General features: G+C 47.5%; 1 protein-coding gene across 2 annotated transcripts in view; it reads left to right on the top strand.

Moving 5' to 3' along the window:
* The window catches only part of TOX2 (TOX high mobility group box family member 2), a 335,418-nt gene that overhangs the window by 296,406 nt on the left and 18,892 nt on the right, over positions 1–20,120 (top strand). For both annotated transcript variants that reach the window (XM_001381268.4, XM_007474193.3), the window contains exon 5: positions 975–1,202. In XM_001381268.4, coding sequence (XP_001381305.2) covers positions 975–1,202 — 228 coding nt within the window. The remainder of the gene's footprint in view (positions 1–974; positions 1,203–20,120) is intronic.

Genomic DNA, 20,120 nt, shown 5'->3' on the forward strand with positions numbered 1-20,120 from the left:
CCTCCATTTCTCTCTGTGTCTTTCTCCCCATCTCTGTCTTTGTTTCTCTCCCTCTCTCCCTTTGTCCTCTTCCCCTCTCCCCTCTCCCTTGACCCCGGCTTGGCCCAGAGAGGCCTTAGGTATGACTCTTCTCAGGTCACACAGATTATAAATGGCAGATCCAGGATGTGAACCCAGTTTCATTGCTCCGGGCGCGATGCCACCCCCCTCCCATGCTACACACTCCCGAGAGCTCTGCTTTCACCAGCATACACAGAAGCAGCCCGCTACAAATCTCTCTTCTCACTGTACATTCACGTTGTTAGCTAAGTGGTTCCATTTGTCAATGGCAAAACAGCTGGCAAAGTGGAGAGAGGGCTGAGCCAGTGAGCCCCCTCTGTGTCCCATCCTGGTTACTGCCCAAGAAGGATATATCCAGTGTCTTTCCCATGAAAACCCCAGATGGGGTCATAAAGGGTCAGATGTGACTGAAAAATGACTGAAGAAACCCAATGCAGAGAAAGCAATCAACTCCCAGAACAGTCCATAGAGGTATCTATCGTTAGACCAAAGGTCTAGAAATGGAAGGGATCTCAGATTCCATCTGTTCCAACCTTTTCATTTTACAGATGAGGAAACTGAGGCTCAAGTAAGCTAAGTGACTTGCCCAAGGTCACACAGGTAGTGTGTGTCAAACCCACATCCTCTGCCTTCAGAGCCATTGTTCTTCCCACTGTGTCATGGTACCAGAGAATGTTCTTAAGAGGCCCCTGGGGGAAGTTGGTGGCTTTACTTTGGACAGATGGACACTCGGGTTTTTGCCGGGCTTTGAAGACTTTGTAGACTCCCCTGTTGAGGCCAAAACCAGCTTCTGGGTTATCCAGAGGATGGAGTCTGTGGGAAAGTAGAACCAGGTGGAGCCTGAGCTATCTATCCCTAGCCAAATTCTCAGTGACTGCAGTGCCTAATACCACATCTCCTTCATCCCCAAACAGGTCACTGGAGAAAAGAGACCCTCTGCTGACCTGGGCAAAAAGCCCAAGAGTCAAAAGAAGAAGAAGAAGAAGGACCCCAATGAGCCCCAGAAGCCCGTGTCAGCCTATGCCCTGTTTTTCAGGGACACACAAGCGGCCATCAAGGGACAGAACCCCAACGCCACCTTTGGGGATGTGTCCAAGATTGTGGCCTCCATGTGGGACAGCCTGGGAGAGGAGCAAAAGCAGGTAAGTCATTTGTTCAAGTGAGGTCTGGGGCTTAGGGGCTTATGGGAAAGGATGCTGGGGCCTCCCTTAGGAATATGGCCCTGTGGGAATGGCAGGATATCCGGGGAGCCAAGCTTACTCCTGGGAAAAGCAATGTCTGGTGCCTACGCGACAGGCCTAGAAGAAATGTGTTCAACTCTTCCAAGTGTCAACGTCACCTTCCCCCATGGTCATCTGGTCATCCCCCAGTGATCCCAGCCCCCAATTTCTACCTAGAGTCTTCCCACATTCCCCCCAAGAGTTGGGATGGATGATGGTCTGTCAATGAGACACCAAACTCATAATATCAAGTTTTCAGCCAACACCCTAATTTCCCAACAGAAACCAAAGTACAGACCCATGGGACTGCCTAGGGCCATGGAGCATCTTTGAGAAAAACTTCTTTTCCTCTGAGGGTTAAATGGTCAGAGATGGAGGAAGGCAGGACCTTCCAAGAAGAAACATTTCTCAGGCCTCTGGAAAATTCCCAAGTCTCCCTTATCATTGGCTCAAAGGCTAAATAATGGGACAAAACTAGGCTGGCCGAACTTTTGTGGGCAACTTCTTAAAGGCCATCCAGAAGCTAAGAAGGGCACAGTGGCTGCACACCCACATACAACAGATTGCCAAAAACAGAATGATCCAGGATTGTGTACCCTGTCCTTTTAAGAAAAAAAAATTTTTAACCCTTACCCTCTATCTTAGAATCAATACTGTATATTGGTTCCAAGGCAGATGAGCAGTAAGGGCTGGGCAGTGGTGGTCAAGTGACTTGCCTAGGGTCACACAGCTAGGAACTTTGAACCCAGGAACTCCCGTATCCAGCCCTGGCTCTCTACCCACTGAGCCACCTTGCTGCCCCATTCCATGTCCCTTTGATTTTGAGAGTCATTGCTATCATCTTGGTATATGTCAAAGAGTCCTTAAGATATAGTGTGTGGTTATAATCCAACCCCTACAAGTACTGTGGCCTTGGAGACTGGAAGAATATAGTTTTCAAATCCTGCCTCTGACCCTTATGAGCTGTGTGACAATGGGCAAGTCTCTTGATCTATCTGTGCCTCAATTTCCTCATCTGAAGAATGAAAAGCCTGGATTCTCTGCCCTTTTAGGTTCCTTCTAGGTGAAAATTGTGATCCCACCACCACCACACTAGGTTGATCTTGGATCAGGCAAATTTATACCATAAAAGGGAAGAATAAATAGAGGAATGAATAGATTTACTAGTTAGCATAAGAGAATGCAGGTAGTGTTAAAACCTCAAAGACACAGAAGGATAAGTATGTATTTAGATGGCTACAAAATTGTGTAAGACAGTGCCTTTTCCCAGCGTGGTGTCAGTCTTCTGATAAGCCCTCATGGCCCATTCTGCAGCCATTACAGGTCATAGTATAAATCTGCACCAGCTTGGCCAGGCTGGGAGGAGGGGAGAATGTCGTTGATTTCAGAGAGGCCGCCATCTTGGTGGGGCAGCCCAGTAGAGGAAGCATTTCGCCTCTCCAGTCCTGCTTCCCACTTTCCCTGCCTTCCTGAAGCCTCGTCCGAGACAGCCTGGCCTGGCCAGGAGATCTGAGGAGCCTAAGACACTAGTCCTCAGTGGGTCCATCGGTCGAGGTCGAGGTCGAGGCCTGAGCCAGGAAAGCGCCGTTGTGTTCCAGGCCTCCTTGCCTCTGGCTTGGGGGGCTTTTACCGTCTGGAGTGATGAGGTGCTCAGCCCTCAGCAGATGCCAATGTGGATGCAACGTCTGCCTTCACAGAGCTCCCTTGAGCTCTTTTTTTTTTTTAAACCCTTACCTTCCATCTTGGAGTCAATACTGTGTATTGGCTCCAAGGCAGAAGAGTGGTAAGGGCTAGGCAGTGGGGGTCAAGTGACTTGCCCAGGGTCACACAGCTGGGAAGTGTCTGAGGCCAAATTTGAACCTAGGACCTCCTCTCTAGGCCTGGCTCTCAGTCCACTGAGCTACCCAGCTGCCCCCATCCCTTGAGCTCTTTTTGAGGAGACAAGACTCACCCATATCGCACAGTACACGAAAAAACAATCAACACTTGATTGTGTTATAAAAGCCCTAGGAGACATGCGTATTGGTTGAAGTAGTTGGGGAAGACTTCCCAGAGAAGTTGGGGTTTAATCTACCGCTCTTGGGATTCATCCACACTGCAAGTATGTTTGGTGTGGCACTAAAAGCTTTACAGCGGCAGATGTAACCCATTGGTCAGTTAATAAGGGTTTATTAGAGGGCAGCTAGGTAGCTCGGTCTGGTAGAGATCCAGAACGAGAGATGGGAGGTTCTGGGTTCAAATCTGCCCTCAGATATTTTTCTAGCTGTGTGACCCTAGGCAAGTCACTTAACTCCCACTGCCTTGCCCTTACTGTTCTTCTGCCTTGGAACCAACATAGAGTATTGATTCTAAGATGGACAATAAGGGTGGTTTTTTTCATCTTTTTTTTAAAAATAGGAAGTATATTAAACACCCACTGTGTGCCAGTATTGTACTAGGCTTTGAAGCTACGATGACAAGAAGCAGTTGCTTTCAAGGAGTTTACATTCTATTGGAAGCAACATGGACACAGAAAATTATTATATAGAATAAATTCAAGATATTTATAATTAACCATGTTTATGATTAACATTTTAAAAAATAAACATATTATATGTAATATAATAATATGATGTAATATAATGATATATATATAAAATAAATACAGAATAATTTGGGAGCATGTTCTAGTAGCATCTGGAAAGAGTATAAATAGGGAGTGGTGGGTGCTTTCAAGAGCAGTGAGATGGCACAGTGGATAGAGCACCAGACTTTGAGTTGGGAAAATTCATCTCCTTGAGTTGAAATCTGGCCTCAGACACTTCCTTACTATGTGACCCTGGACAAGTCACTTAACCCTGTTTGCCTCCGTTTCCTCATCCATAAAATGAGCTAGAGTAGAAAATGGCAAACCACCCAATATCTTTTCCTGGAATATCCCATATGGGGTCACTAAGAGTCAAACATGACTGAAACAAATCAACAACAACACAATTGATAGGAAATGGAAATGCAGAACTGTCCACTGGGGCTAATCCAAAAATAATTTGCTGGCCTACCTGCTAATGGCTGATGGGACCTGGCCAAGTCCCCTAGAGACTTATTTCATTCCCTGATGTAAAAAGGAAAAAGGGGCCCTTTGCAGAGATAGGGAACTATGGGTGTAGAACATTGTATATATTGTCAAACTCAGTTTATATATTGGTTAGTTTTGCTAAAATCCATTTTTCACCTTTTAAAAAATGCATTATTACAAGGGATGGAACTCAATAGGAGAAAGAAAAAGGGAAATATACTCAGAAATGAATATAATATAAAAGACAAGACAATATTAAAGGAGAAAGTGAAGGAAGGAAAGAGGAGGAAGGGTAAAGAGAGAAGGAAAAAAAAAACACTTTTCCAAATTATTTTTAGGCTTCTTTTTAAGAGATAATGGTAAATAAATACAAAAACTATTTTCCTAAAAACCCTTTTTGAATTTGCAGTTTTTTGTGACCACCAAACCCCCTACAGTGAAGGTGTTTTATGACTGGTTATTTGTTGTTGGTTTTTTAACTCACTGCCTTTCAAATCAATAAAACTATCTTCTAAATTTTTTTTAATTTCTTAAGCCCCCTTCCAGACTGGTCCAAGCCCTTAGGCTGTTGTCAGCGACTAGCTGAACAGGTAGACCAGGGGATGGTTAAGTAGCACAGTGGACAGAGCCCCAGGCCCAGAGTCAGATCTAGAAGATGCATTTCTTGAATTCAAATCTGACCTCAGTCACTTCCTAGCTTTGTGACTCTGGGCAAATCCCTTCTCCCTGTTGGCCTCAGTTTCCTCATCTGTCAAATGAGTTGAAGAAGGAAATGGCAGACCACTCTAGTGCTTTTGCCAAGAGAACCCCAAATGGGGACAGAAGGAGTCAAACAGGACTGAAATGACTGAACAATTTCTTTGTAATGAGGATCCACAGTCAAGAAACCCTTGTGTGTTGTTCTGACGTTTCTCCCCATAGAGGGTAAACTCCTCAAGAGCAGGGATCAATTTATTCTTGTCCTTATATCTCTGGAACTTGGTGCTGTTCCCGGTATGTAGTAGGCACTTATTAAATAATGAAAGAAACGTAAATAGTAAAGAACAGGCCTTCTAGCTCTCCCAGAATGAACAGGCCAAGTGCTAGTTTAAATGAACGGTATCATGAGAAAGAATATGGGACTGCAAGAAAGGGAGAACGGGTGACCTTAGACAAATCACTTCCCTTCTCCAAACCTGTTTCCTCATAAAATGGACTCGATGGTGAGTGGATGGATGGTTGCAAAAAGTATTTATTACATTACTCTGTGCCAGGCAGGGCACTTAAGTCACTTAACCTCTGTTTGCCTCCATTCTTTCAACTATAAAACAGGGATAAGTAATAAGAGCGCCTCCCTCAAAGGTTTGTTGTGAGGATTAAATGATAGAATATTTGTAAAAGCACTTACCGCAGTACTTGGCTTCTGGTAGGTCTTCTATAAATGCTTATTCCCTTCCCTTTCTCTCCCTAAATCCTGTTCAGGAATTTTAAAAGGCAGCTAGATAGATAGTACAGCGTCCAGAGTGTTGGACCAAAGAGCCAGAAACACTTGAGTTCAACTCCAGCCTCAGATACTTACTAGCTGTAGTAACCTGGACAAGTCATTAGCTTCTGCCCTTCCCTGTTTCCTCAACTGTAAAATGGGGATAGTAACAGCAGATAATCAAAGAATAATAAGTAACAGATAATAACTACCTCTCAGTATAATGAATACCAGTCAAATGATCCATGGGATCAAATGAGAGAATATTAGTATAAGCTCTTAGCATAGGCTGTAGCACATAGTAGACCCTTAATAAACGCTTGTTTCTTTCCTTCCTTCCTTTTGGCCCTGGCAGTCCATGATTCTCTGACCTCCCTCTTTTCCCCACTACAGCAAGTTATGTTTCATATTTAGTCTTTTTTTAAGTCATGTCCAACTCTTTGTAGCTTCATCTGGGGCTTTGTTGGCAAAGATGCTGGAATGTTTGCTATTTTCCTTCTCCAGCTCATTTCACATATGAGGAAACTGAGGCAAAGAGAGTTAAGTGACTTGCCTAGAGTACACACTGCTAGGAATTACCTGAAGCCAGGTTTCATCTTGGGAAAATGAGTCTCCCTGACTTCAGGCCTGGCACTCCAGATTCACTGTGCCACTTCGCTGCCCTCCCGGCAAGCTCTATCCATCCCCAAGTAAATTTTGAAATCAAAAAATGTATATTGGAACGGAAGGAACGCTGAGCTAGGAGTCAGGGAGCTGCATCCTTGTCGCTGACTGACCTTTGCAGAGGCCAAGCAGGAAGACTTTGCTTCTCCTTAATTTCCTGCCAGCCTGACACTGAATTATGATGACCAAACACTAGTGACTGTTTCCATTCCTGAAATAATGAACTGTCACACCAGGAGAGTCCCATAGAACTCTGGCCACAGAAGGATTACAGAGGAATTCCACCAGGGCCCGTCGGTCAGTCACGGGCCACATGAGCCTGGCCGAGTGATGCTAGTCTCCGAGGAGCCCCATCTTCGGGCTTCAGTCTGTGTTGGCTCTGGCAAGGTGAACCCTGGAGGCTGCCTGCCTGCCCGCTGTAAAAGGGGATTGAGATCTTAAACACCCTTCACTATCTCTGACTTTTTAGACATAATCTTTAAATAGCCCCATGTTTCTGTTTCTCCACCTGCATCCTGCACATTTCTCCTGCTGTCACTGCCCCCTCTGACAGTGGGCCCGTCCAGCCTTGGGCAGCAGATCTGGACCATTGTTTGCAAGGCCCTTGGGGTGGGATTCTGGCATTTATTACTCAGAGTGTTTGAGGGCTAAAAGCAGGAGTCCCCAAACGTTTTACACAGGGGCCAGTTCACTGTCCCTCAGACCATTGGAGAGTCGGACTATAAAAAAAACAAACAATGAACCAATCTGTATATGCTGTCTGGGATAGCGGAGGCTGCAGCGCTGGCTGTGATGAGTCTGTCACACCTTGCACAGGCCCAGCACTGCCACCACTATAGCGGGCAGCAGTATACACAGTGCGGAATCCCCTCCCCCAGATTGCTGCTCACCATACTAACATCTTCCATTGTGCAGCCACATAATCCTTTGTGCGGCGCCTCGTTCTTGTTCAGTTACTCTCCGAACAAGGCGCCACACAAAGGACTATGTCACCGGAAGTAGTGCTGTGCGTGAGTGACGCTGTGTTTTGCAGTGCTGCCACACTGACCACCAATGAAAGAGGTGCCCCTTCCAGAAGTGCAGTGAGGGCCGGTACATGGCCTCAGGGGGCCGCATATGTCTAGTCCTTAGCTTTTTTGTGTGTATTGGACCCCTTGGGCAGGCTGGTGAAGCTTCTAGACACCCTTCTCAGAATAATGTTCCTAAACACAGAAGATAAAATATTATTTATTGCAAATTTAAATAAAACTTATTGATTTTATTATTTATTGCAAAATAAGTTAATTATATTGAAAGAAAAGCCACATATTTATATATTATATATAATTATAATATATTTATACATTTATATAAAAGCATGTTGTAATATAATTATATTATATTATATAAGATTATATATTTATATTTATATATCTTATATATAAAATATATATTTAAACCCTTACCTTCCATCTCAGAAATAATACTGTGTATTGATTCCAAGGTAGAAGAGCAGTAAGGTCTAGGCAGGGGGGGTTAAATGACTCACTCAGAGTCACACAGCTAAAAAGTGTCTGATGTCATATTTGAACCCAGGACTTCCTCTCTCCAGGCTTGACTCTATCCAAAGGCTCACCCAGCTACCCCCCCCCATAAATGTATTTATTTATTTATTTCCCCCCCATAAATGAAAACAGACCCCAGGATAAGACCTTCATTCAATAGAGAAGGAACCTGGGGCTTAAGGATGAAGGTATTTGCTCAGTTTCCTCACCTGTGGAGTGGGATTGAGAAGCCCCATCTTTCTCCTTTGTTGTGAGGCTGAAGGAGCGGTAGGGCCTGGACCTGCGGTTTCCCTGGGATAAGGGGGCTCCCTCAAGCAACGCAGTCTGGCATCTCCCCTGCAAGTTGTAGTCTGGGAGAGTTCCCTGCAGCCTCAGAGGATCGGCGTCCTGCCGGGGTCACAAAGCCGGTGTGTCCGGGGAGGTGGCCAGCCCCTAGGCCGACCCTCCATCTACCATGCCGCACTGCCTTTCTCAGGTGTGAGACCGAAATAAGATGCAAATGGGGGAGCACTTTGGTGCCATTGAGAGCTGAATATTGTCTTCTTGTCCCTCTCATTTGAGAAAAATTCTTTTTGAATGAGAAGGATAAGACTATTAAAGCCCTCACCATATAAAGTGCTTGACAGTTTGGTTTGGTTCGGTTTCAAATCATCGCTCAGCCTCCTGTTCGAGGGGGTGGCCGGCTGCCATCCCCGGAGGCAGCCAGAGCTAATGCCATCCCGCAGCCGGCTAGTTGGCAGAGCCGAGAACGCGTGTGAGGCAGCGAATAGCGCCTCCAGAGGCCCGGAGAGGAGCCAAATACAGGATACAGAGGCTGGTTATATTCCAGACTGCAAATGGTTAACACTCCTTCCATTTCCCCTGCCCTGCCCCCTTTGCCTCCAAAGACAAACTGGGCAGCCCCAACTGGGTGTTTGCCCCAGGACCCAACAGGGGACAGGTGGGCCTAAAGCAGATTTGCCTGTTTTCTCTGGGGAATAAAAGAAAGAACAAAGGCCGCTCTCTCCCCTTCCAGGGCCTTCTCTGCATTTCACCTGGGAACATCCAGAAAAGGAATTCCTAGCCTCCCACCACCGCTTTGGCCTAGAGAGCTCTTCCCAAGGAGCAGGCCTGGTAGGCCTTGGCCAGGGAGGGCCCCCCAAGAGGGGGCCTTCAGCCCTCTCCCCTAGCTTCGGCCCAGGGAGGGAGGGAGTGGCTGAAAACACCCCCACTCCACCCCACCCGTTGTTTCTGTAGGACCTTTTCACATTTTTCACATTTTCCTTCCCAGCTTCTGTGGGTGAAACCTCATTCTTGTATCTAAATTCCTCATTTCCTGCTCCTTTGTATTTCTATCGGTTGCCTGGTGATTGGCTCGTGCTGCAGATGCTGGATTAGAGAGCTCCCCCGTCCTTGGGTGCTGTTCAAGGACACCTGTTCCCAGCCCCCAAAGTTCTGCCTCCCCCTCGCCCCTGGGCAAGAGCTGTGGTCCCCCCAAGAGCCACCCCCATCCTGCCATTCGGCCCCCTCCCTCCTAGCGGAGCTGCGAGACTTCTGGGGAATTCAACAATAATAATAATAGCTTGTGTTTTTATAGCATTTTAAGGTTGAGAAGGGGATTTCCTTATAATAACCTCTTTGAGCCTCAGTGTTCTCATCTGAAAAATGGGAAGAATGGCCCCTGCCTCACAGGATTGTTGTGAGAACCAAATGATAAAATTGAGCTTTTATTATTATCATTATAATCTCATAATATATAGTAAAATCACATTTTATTGATCAGTAATCTGAGACAGAGAGAAGATACTTGTTCTAGATACATAGCTAGTAAATGTCCAGAGCCCAAACTTGAATTCTGGCCTCCTGACTCCAAGTCCAAGCTTCTTCGCACTAGAGCCCATGCACAGTTGAAGCAACACCTCCATGTTCCTTGGATTTCTCTTGGCTTAGAGCAGAAATTCTGTTTTATGGAGAACTAAAAACATTAAATTAGCTCAATTACTAAAGAAAGACATTTTCCACCTCAAGTGCCCCACAAATTAATCCTAGGGGATGTTCTCTGCTCAAAGAGGCACTGTTAGGGGCAGCTAGGTAGCTCAGTGGATGGAGAGCCACGTCTAGAGACAGGAAGTCCTGAGTTCAAATTTGGCCTCAGACTCTTCTTAGCTGGGTGACCCTGGTCAAGTCACTTAACCCCAGTTGTCTAGCCCTTACCTCTCTTCTGCCTTGGAACCAATAGAGAATATTAATTCTAAGATGGAAGGTAAGGGTTTAAAAGAAAAAAGAGAGAGGCCCTGTCTCATGGACAAGTGGATGAACAAGGAGAGAGCTACCCTGAAAGGCACTGGTCTCTGAAGTCACAAATAAAACGCTCCATAGTTCCACCCTGGAAACCACAAAAGCCAACCGACATTTATTAAGAGCCTGCTATAACCCAGACAGCAAAAGGCAAGTGGTCAACACACATTTATTGTGTACCTACTGCATACCAGGCACCAAAGGCAGGCAGTCAACAAGCATTCATGGAGCATCTGCTCCATGCCAGGAACTGTGCTAAGCACTGGGGATGCAAAGGAAGACAAGGGCAATCCAGAACAAAGCTGCCACAGGATCAGTCGGCGCTGATCCAGAGAGAGAAAGTCCTAGGACAAAGGGGGAGAGAAGGGGCTTCCTGCACAAGGTTGGATTTTAGCTGGCAGGACTGAAGAGTCAGAAGGATTTGGGGAGCTCCTCTCCAATGCCTCCGCTCCCGGGCTTCCCCTCCAGGAGGGCCCAGCGCCAGCCTCCCCCAGCTCGAGTGCTTTACTGTTACGGAGCCCTTTGCTCACAGCAGACCAGCGAGGTAGGCCACCATTTTGCAGTTTTAGAGACCCGCTTGTGGCAGAACATGGGCAAACTGAAAACACTGAGAAGCCCACGAGGGTGACAGAGAAAGGAAGTGGCCTCCCCAGGTCACAGGGCTAGTGAGAGGCAGACGGAGACTGGAACCCAGGGCCCTTCCCACTACACACCCACTGCCCTTGCTTCTCCAGCTCGGGCCTGCAGGGGAACTTGGCCTAGAAATAAATTGGTCAGGTTTTGGGGTTGGACTGAATGACAGCACGAGGGCGAAGTACTAAAACTACTAGAACCTAACTTCTAAAGGAGAAAAGTTGTCTGGAATACTGTAGAAAGATATTTTGTTTGCTTATTTCAAAATTGACTAAAAAAGGGGGAAGAGGGCTTAGGTTTGTTCTTAGTTAACCAGAAAATTAAATTGACCCGGAAACCTTATTACCTTGATTTATCAAAGCTTGAGTGCCCTAGTGCGAGCCAGAGGCAGGCAACAGCAGGAACCAATTATCGTAGGACAGGGTCATTGAACTGGAGCCGGAAGGGCCCTCAGAGGTCGTCTAGCTCAACCCCCTCATTTTCCAGATTAGGAAATTGAGGTCGAGGGCATTTGAATGACTTGCCCAGGGTGGTGAATTCTTTCTAGACTCACCGTCTCAAAGCCCCATCAGACTTCTAGGGTTCCTTGAGGTTTGGGGTTACCGTTGCATCAAGCCCCCATTGGCTGTTGCACCCCCACTGTTGGGTACCAGTGAGTAGCTCCCCAGTTCCATTTCATGAGCTTTATCAGATACATTATACAAAGGGATATTTACTTCAAGGCTATAACAAGAAGAAAAGTACAAATATCCCCACCACCACCACTAATACTTCAGGGCAAATTTTTCCCTGTCTCGCCTTGGTCCCTGTGAAGAGAGGACTCAAACTTAATTTCTAGATAGCTTTGTTCCCACCAAGTTCATATCCAAATGACTTCCAGATAAGACTTGTCTCATCTGTCCTAGGGCTAGGTTCTAAAGTCATGCCTTGCTCCTCCAGGCACCAAACTGGCTGCAAAAATCCAGACTCTAGGATACCTGGGCACCCCTCTTCCTTCTCCCAAAACAAAAGGACAGACACCAAGGGAGGCAAAGAATGCAGGCCTAAGGGTCAGAAGTGGGATTTGAACCCAGGTCTTCTGACTCCAAAGCCAGTGCTGCTTCTATGTACCATACAGTCTTTCCCAAGGAGGCCTTGCCATTGACCTGCCTCAGGCTTGTAAAATTTCCTCAATCTCTGACTGTTTGGGATCATATGATCTCTAAGGGCCTTTCCAGTCTTGATATTCTAACAATTTCTCCACTGATGGACCAATTTCAGGGTAACGTGGAAAGCCAGCTTTTCCCTAGGTTAATTGTCACAGACTCTACATGGAGTGTAAGGATAATTTAGGGTTGTGACCTAATCTAAATTAATTTGGTTGCCAGAGAAAATCCCAAATAAAATACCCAAAACCTCTGCCACGAGGTCTTTGAAGAAGATTAGAGGATAAGGGGATAGTGTTTGGAAGGTAAAGGAGAAAAGAATCAGCCTAAACTCCAAGAGAGCTCAGTGAAGATGCCTCACCTGAACTAGGCTACTAAGCTTCTCCCAGTATAGTTTCAAGGAAAACTCACCACCAACCCTGGACAATAGCTGCCACCACACCAAGATGCCAAAATGCTCAGCAATCTGCTGCCAGAGCCACCTCTCCGCAGAAAGAGACCAGAGAGAGGAAGTGATGCGAAATATGGAGACGGTTTTTACATTACTTTCCTGCATCTCACATGTACCAATGGTAGCTTAAGCTTGACTTAGGACAGCCCAGGGATCTGTCAGTTGTTTCTGATTTGTCATTTGCTAGCACATGTCTGTCATAGGCCATCCTCCTAAATACTTAATCCTTAAGTATGGGTGTAGACATTCCTGTTTTTGTTAGACTAAGTAGGGTGGAGTAATCTAAAGTTCATAGGAGGGCACGTGCTTCACCATAAAAGAAATAGGGTGGCCATGAAAGTTGAGTGTTGTGTTGAATGAAATTCTGAAATAATTTGAAATTTGAAAATGCAGTGTCCGGTTCTAGAGACCCATTTATGGAAGAATGTGGGCAAATTGAAACTCCTCCAGGAGAAGCCCACAATGGCAAGAGGGTCTACAGACCATGAATTGTAAGAATCAGAAGAAGGAACCAGAGCTCTTTTATCTTGGAGAAGAGAAGACTTAAAGGGAACCCAGTCACTGAATATGGAGTTATGGAGTTTGCATGTAAATCCAAGCTCTGTTATTCAGTTGGTCCCATTCTTCATGACCCCATTTGGAGGCAAAGATACTGGAATGGTTTGCCATTGCCTTCTTCAGCTCACTTTACAGAGGAGGAAACTGAACAAACAGAGTACAGAGACTTGCCCAGGGTGACACCACTTGTTAGTTAGTAGCCACCTAGCTGTCCTAGTTCTGTAGTCAACACTTAAATGGTTGGTTACTGCCTGGCTCACTACTCATTTGCCTTCCACCTGGTTTATTCTTTGGGACTCAACACCTCATCCCTAAAACAAGAACTTGAACTAAACAACCGCTAATGCTCCTTATAGCTCTTTCATGATTCTCTGGAAAAGTCTGGATTCGGAGCCAAAAGGCCTGGGTTTGAATCCTACTACTTTCACTTAGGCCTCTGTTTCTTCTCCTGTAAAATGAAGGGATTGAATTAGATGATCTCTTCATCAAATATCTGAAGGCAATTGCTTTCTAACCATAGGAAAGGGACCTAAGACTTTCCGTGAAACTCCGCAGAGCAGATTTAGGCTGAAACTACCAAATAACTTTTTCAAAACCAGATGGACCCTGGGGTATCATGAGCTGCCTTGTGGGATAGTGAGCTCTCCATTACTAAAAGTGTTCACTTTTAAACTTTATTTTATTTTTTAAAAACCCTTACCTTCCATCCTAGACTCAGTACTAGAGTGGAAAGGGCTAGGCAATGGGGTTTAAGTGACTTGCCCAAGGTCACACAGCTAGGAAGTGTCTGAGGTCAAATTTGAACCCAAGACCACCCCTCTCTAAGCCTAATGCCCTATATCTACTGAGCCACCTCAATTGCCCCTACTGGGATTCTCTAAGGACTGGCTGGATCAGCCCTTGTCAGAGGAGCTCCGGGCCTTCACACTGAGATGTGGAGGAGCATCCCTTCCCTTGTGTCCCCTCTCTGGCCCAGGAGGTAGCAGTGCTTGAAGAAGAGAGAGGAAGGCAGACTATTCCAGTCAGGGGAAAGAGCCACTTTGGGGGGTGGAGGGGAGAGAGCAGGCTGGGGGCACAGCGCGGGGCATGTTCTCTGTCAGCAAGGTTTAGGATAATTGTCTCCTCTAATTAGCCGGTTATCAAACACGAACATTTCATTACGGTGTAATGTCTCCGCTGCTTTGCTGACACAAGGGGTGTCGGGATTATGACTCCGACACATGCTTCTGAGAGCTCCGATATCTATCTTTATTCACAATCACTCACCATGTTAGCAGCACCCCCACCCCCATCAGAGTGAATGACACCAGCTGCTTACAAATGAGAAAAGGAAACCAGCAGCCGCGCGTGGCAGACTTCTTCTTATGGGCGTGCACCCTTGCACACTCGGATAAATGTGCACACGTGAAGACACGACAGACGCACACAGGCATACGCCCAAATACACCCACACGAACACGGGGGATCAGAGTTGGAGCCTGCGAGGGCTTTTGGTTGTTCCTTCATTTCGTTTGTGTCCGACGGGACCTGACCCCCACGGGGCTGGGGGTTTTCTTGGCAGAGGTCTTCTCCAGCTCATTGGACAGAGGAGGAAACGGAGGCCAGCAGGGTGAAGTGGCTTGCCCAGGGTCGCCCCGCTGGGAAGTGTCTCAGGCCAGATTTGAACTTCCGGACTCTCGCTCTGGCACTCTGCCTCCCGCACCGCCTAGCTGCCCTTCGAGGCCATCCAACCGTTTAACTCTACAACTATAAGCTATGGGCAAATCTCTGATCTCCATTGGTGGCGGAGTTTCCCCCCAACACAGCCAAAATCTCAGACCCAGACTCCCCATCTGAAAAATGAGTATTATCTTACATGTATTTTACACATACATGCACCGATGTGTACACATTCACTTCACTAGCACAGTGGAAAGAGCATTGCATGTGGGGTCACGGGATCTGAATTCAAATTTTGCTTCATCCACTTACTGTCTAGCCTTGGACAAATCACTCAATCTTTCTAGACCTGTAAAATGAGGGGCTTGGATGAGAGAGCCTCCAGGGGTGCTTCTGACTTAAGTCTATGAGCCTATTCTGCTGTGACGGAGGGATGTATCTGTCTATATCTCCCATACACCTGAATAGACATAAGAAGAAAACGGTTTGTTTGTCTTTATTTAAGTCCTTTTAATACTTTGGAAATTGGAGATCCCTAAGAGAAAGTGTGATTTATTTGGAAAGTAAATCTGTTCTGTCAATATTTAAACAAAAACTTGGAAAGGGCCTTGGCACCAGCTGCCATCCTTAGCACCAAAGCTTCCTCTGCTAGGGAGTGTGGAGTTCTTATAATAGTATCAAGGGAAATGACAGTGACGTTCCTATTTCCTTGGCACTCAACAGTTTACAAAGCAATTTGTATCCCCATTTTATGGATAGTAATAATTATCACTACATGTCATTATCATTAATAACTGCAATTTCTATAGTTCTTCAAAGTTTGTAAAGCACTTTATGTTATTGACTTTGAGACTCACAGTGACCCTGTGAGGTAGGTTTTGCAAGTATCATTGCTGTTTTACAGATGAAAGAGTTAAGGCCCAAAGAAGGGCAATGACTTGTCCTCAGCTAATAAGGAGAGTAACAAGGAACAGACTCTCAATCTCATGGCTCCGGATACAGGGTGGGAGTGCGGGCAGGGGGAAGAGTTCTTTCTCTGATTCTGTTCTGTTTCACCTACAAATCCCATAGCAAGGTCAGCATACATGTGAATGGTCTCATTGATCTCTCAGCTCCACATAGGTGCTTATAGAAATTAAAATGTTTTAGTATCTGCACCCCCAAATCCACCTGGAAGAACGATCACCCTCACCTTCACATTCTTTCTCTGTCTCTATCTCTGTGTCTCTCTCTGCCTCCCTCTCTTTCTGTTTCTGACTCAATTTCTGTTTCTCTTTTCCTCTCTGTCTCTCCCTTTCTCTGTCTTTCTCCCTATCTCTGCCCTCATCTCTGTCTGTCTGTCTCTGTCTCTGTCTCTGTCTCTGTCTCTCTCTCTGTCTCTCTCTCTCTCTCTCTCTGTCTCTATCTCTCTGGCTCTGGCTCTGTCTCTCTCTCTCTGTCTCTCTCTCTGTCTCTTTCTCTCTCCCTCTCTGGCTCTCTCTCTCTCTCTCTGTCTCTGTCTCTGTCTGTCTGTCTGTCTGTCTGTCTCTCTCTCTCTCTGTGTCTCTCTCTCTCTCTCTCTGTCTCTCTCTCTCTCTCTCTCTGGCTCTCTGGCTCTCTCTCTCTCTCTCTCTCTCTCTCTCTCTCCCTCTCTCCTCTCTCTCCTCCCCCCTCTCCCTCCCTCCCTCTCTCTCTCTCTCCTCCCCCCCTCTCCCTCTCCCCCCCCCTCTCTCTCTCTCTCCCTCTCTCCCCCCTCTCAGTTTCTGTCTCCCCCTTTCTGTCTCTATATCTCTGCATGCCTCTGTCTGTCTCTCTCTGTGTCTGTCTTTCTCAGCCTCTTCTCTCCTCTTCTGACCTTTTCTCTCGGGCCCTACTTCCAAACTGAAATTCCAAATGGGAATCCTAACTGGGTGACCTCGCCTCTCCCTTTCCTGATATCCTGCTATCCAACCAAGAATGAAGAGAGGCCTTGGAGAGGGAAGGCGGGTGGGAGCATTTAGAGAGCGCCTTCTCCGCGGTTTCCTCGCCGCTCTCTCTCCCTCACTTGCCTCGGTGCTTTCTAACTCCAGTTTCCCTCCAAGTAAACAGCCTGCTCTTCTCCCCCAGCCCTGCTCCCTGGCAGCAGCGGCAGCAGCAGTGGCCACTCCATGCGGGACACAGACTCGCGCCCGCACCCCCAGCTTTCATTGGTTCTTCTGGAGAAACATGAACCAAGTTAGGATTATATTGTATATATTATTTATACTTCTATTTTGACTGCCTCATGATTTAGGGAAGGAAACTTGTCCTTGTGCTCCGTACATGAAATACCCAGATAATTCCATCCAATTCAGTCAGCCAGTGCCGCTGTGCGCCAGGCCCTACCCTAGGTGCCAGGGACGTGTTTCCAGCAGACCTGTGTTTTCTTGGGTTTAGGGAACTCCTGGTGAAGAGCTCCCTTGAACAAACAGAGCCTGGCACCTTCTCTGAAGGCCTTGGATCTTGGGAAGTCAGCCTGATACACCCAGTGGTGACGGGACTTGCCCAGGACCACACAGCCGGCATATGAGCCTCGAGGCCAGCCCGCAGAGCCACTTAATTCCTGGGCTCTCATTTGCTGGAGCTCTGAAGACAAACATGAAAACAGCCCCTTCCCTCGGGGAACTCGCACTTTACGAAGAGATAAACCCAGGCCTCGAAAGGAAGGCTGTGACGAGCTCCAGAGGCCTCTGTCATTCTTTAGGGATCAGGAAGAGAAGGCAAAGGGTTATGGACGCCATCTTCTAAGTTCACACGGGCCAGGGTCTTGCTGACCTCCATTCCCCAACAAGGGGGCGTCTGCGCAGAAGCTCACAGAAGGGCCGTCTGGTCAACCCCTCCTCACTTGGCCAATGAGGTCATCAACTAGTCCGTTTTTAGTAGGCATCTACTCTGTGCCAGGCACTGGGTTAATCCGGGGGGGGGGGGAAGGGGGGAAAGCCAATACCTCCCCTCAAGGAGCTCAGACTCCTGGCAGAGGCAGGAGCAAATAAACAGGTACCAAGCGGCGGCGCGCTGAAAAGGAACCAGTCACCGGAGGGGCGGCACTAGAGTGAGCAGGGCCTGGGAAGGGGGGATTGGAGTTGGTCCTGAAGGAAGCCAGGGACAGCCAGGGGAAACGTTGCTCAGGATTGGCTCCTGAGAGCCATGGGGAGGCGCGAGGCTTGAGGCAGGCAGGCCCCCTGCAGGCGGGATGGCACCCCCAGAGGGGGAGGATTCAGAGCCTGCAGAGAGAAGGGATGGGCCACAGATACAGCTAGGCTATGGGCAGTCAGAGATGGCCCCCAGGGGGTGAGCTGCCGGGACCAGGAGGAGGAGGTATCAACAGTAACTAGGCACGTTTGGAAGGGGAAGGATAGGTTCAGTGTGGGGCATGTTGAGTTTAAGATGACTTCTAGTTGGGGGCAGCTGGGTGGCTCAGTGGATAGAGAGCCAGGCCTGGAGATGGGAGGTCCTGGGTTCAAATGTGGCCTCAGACACTCTCCAGCTGTGTGACCCTGGGCAAGTCACTTGACCCCCATGGCTTGGTCCTTACTGCCCTTCTGCTCTAGAGCTGACACTTAGTATTGATTTGAAGGTGGGAAGTGAAGGGTTTTTTTGTTTTTAAGTCCAAAGCCCCCAGGGGAAGAGCCCCTAGCCTTAAAGAAAGCAGAGTTTATAACTAGGTCGTAGAATGGATTGATGGCTGGGGTCTGGAGTCAAAAAACTCTGAATTCAAATCCTGTCCCCAACAGTTACTGTGTGAGCTTGGGCAAGTCTACCTCTGTGGGCCTCAGTTTCCTCAACTGTAAAATAGAGATAATAATAGCACCATCTTGTGAGCATTAAAGTGTAAGGTGCTATATAAATGTTAGCTATTGTTATTTAAGAAAGCTGTGTTTACACAGGTGGTGCAGTGGATAGAGAACTGAGCCTGGAGACCAAAAAAAAAAAAAATCCGAGTTCAAATCCAGCCTTAGACACTTGCTAGCCAGGTGACCCTGAGCAAGTCACTTAACTTCTGTTGGCCTCAGCTTCCTCAGCTATAAAATGGGGATCCCCATAGCACCTACCTGGAAGGCCTGTTGTGAGAACAGAATGAGATCCCATTTTAAAGCACTTAACACAGTGCCCGGCACACAGTAGGTGCTTCATTAAAAACATCTTTCCTTCCCATGCATTGTTGGTGGAGAGGGAACTAAATCGAAGAGGCAGCAGGAGAGAAGGAAGGCAGGGTCCAAAAGGTAGGGAAAGGAAGGGCCCCATTCCAGCCCTGGGGAACAACTTGTGCAAAGGACCAGAGATGGGAATGGAAACTTGCCCTTGAGGGGGAGCAAAAGGGCTTGTTTGGCTGGTGTGGAGAATGGGTGAAGGAACAAGCATACCCAGTAAGGACTCTGTAGCTCCTAGAGAGAACAGGGAGCCCGGGAGGGATGAGGTTAAAACGGGGGTGGGGGGGGCGGGAAATGACATTGGAGGCGGATGAATCCGAGAGGGGAGGGAGAGACTGGAGGAGGACTGGACGGAGATGAGACCCATGATCACAGATTGAAAGCTGAAAAGGTGCAAACCCATCGTTCGTTTTACAGAAAAGGAAACTGAGGCCCGGAGCACTTAAGCAATTTGCTCAACGGCACCCATATGACTTGAACCGGGTCCGTCTCCCCATCCAGGACTTTTTCCACTCCACCTCACTGATTCCAAGGCCTTGGCTTCCCTCTCTCCGTCGGTCTACCCCCGGCCCAACAATGCACCGCGGTAGGCAAACTCGGCTCTCCTGCTGCTGCGCCCTGTTTCCCCAGGCTTTCGGGGCTTTCTAGTTGCCGCGACTCGTCCTCAGACGTGACGCCGCCTCCCTCTACCGGTGCCTGTCGTCGTTGCAGGCTGGGCTCCCGGAGAGTCCGAGAGAGGCGGAACCAGAAGGGGCCTTAGAGGTCCTCTAGCCCGCCCCCGCCCCGAGCCGCTGCCCACATTTTACAGATGGGAAGCCCGAGGCTCAGAAAAGGAGAGCTTGTCCCACGCTCTCAGACCCAGAGCTTTCTATTCTTAGGCAAGTACAGCCCCGTGTAAGTCATCTGTTACATGTACTCCTCAGAAATCAGCCAAGGCAGCAGAGCGGGCTTCTTCGCCCCTGGTGGTGTTCATTATTTAAATAGAATTAAGGGAGTAACAGAGAAAATGGTTGGTAAGGCACATGAAACTGGCACAGGTGCATTTAGGTGCCTTGGTGCCTAGACAGCCAGGCCTAGAGACCGGGGGTATCCTGGGTTCAAATGTGGCCTCAGACACTTCTAGCTATCTGCACAAGCCCCTTACGCCCCCTTGCCTAGCCCTTACTACTCTTCTGCCATGGAACTATACATGGTATTGATTCTAAGATGAAAGAAATGGGTTTTTGTTTGTTTTTTACCTATTTT

Source organism: Monodelphis domestica, chromosome 1 (genome assembly GCF_027887165.1).
Source record: "Monodelphis domestica isolate mMonDom1 chromosome 1, mMonDom1.pri, whole genome shotgun sequence".
Classification (NCBI taxonomy): domain Eukaryota; kingdom Metazoa; phylum Chordata; class Mammalia; order Didelphimorphia; family Didelphidae; genus Monodelphis; species Monodelphis domestica.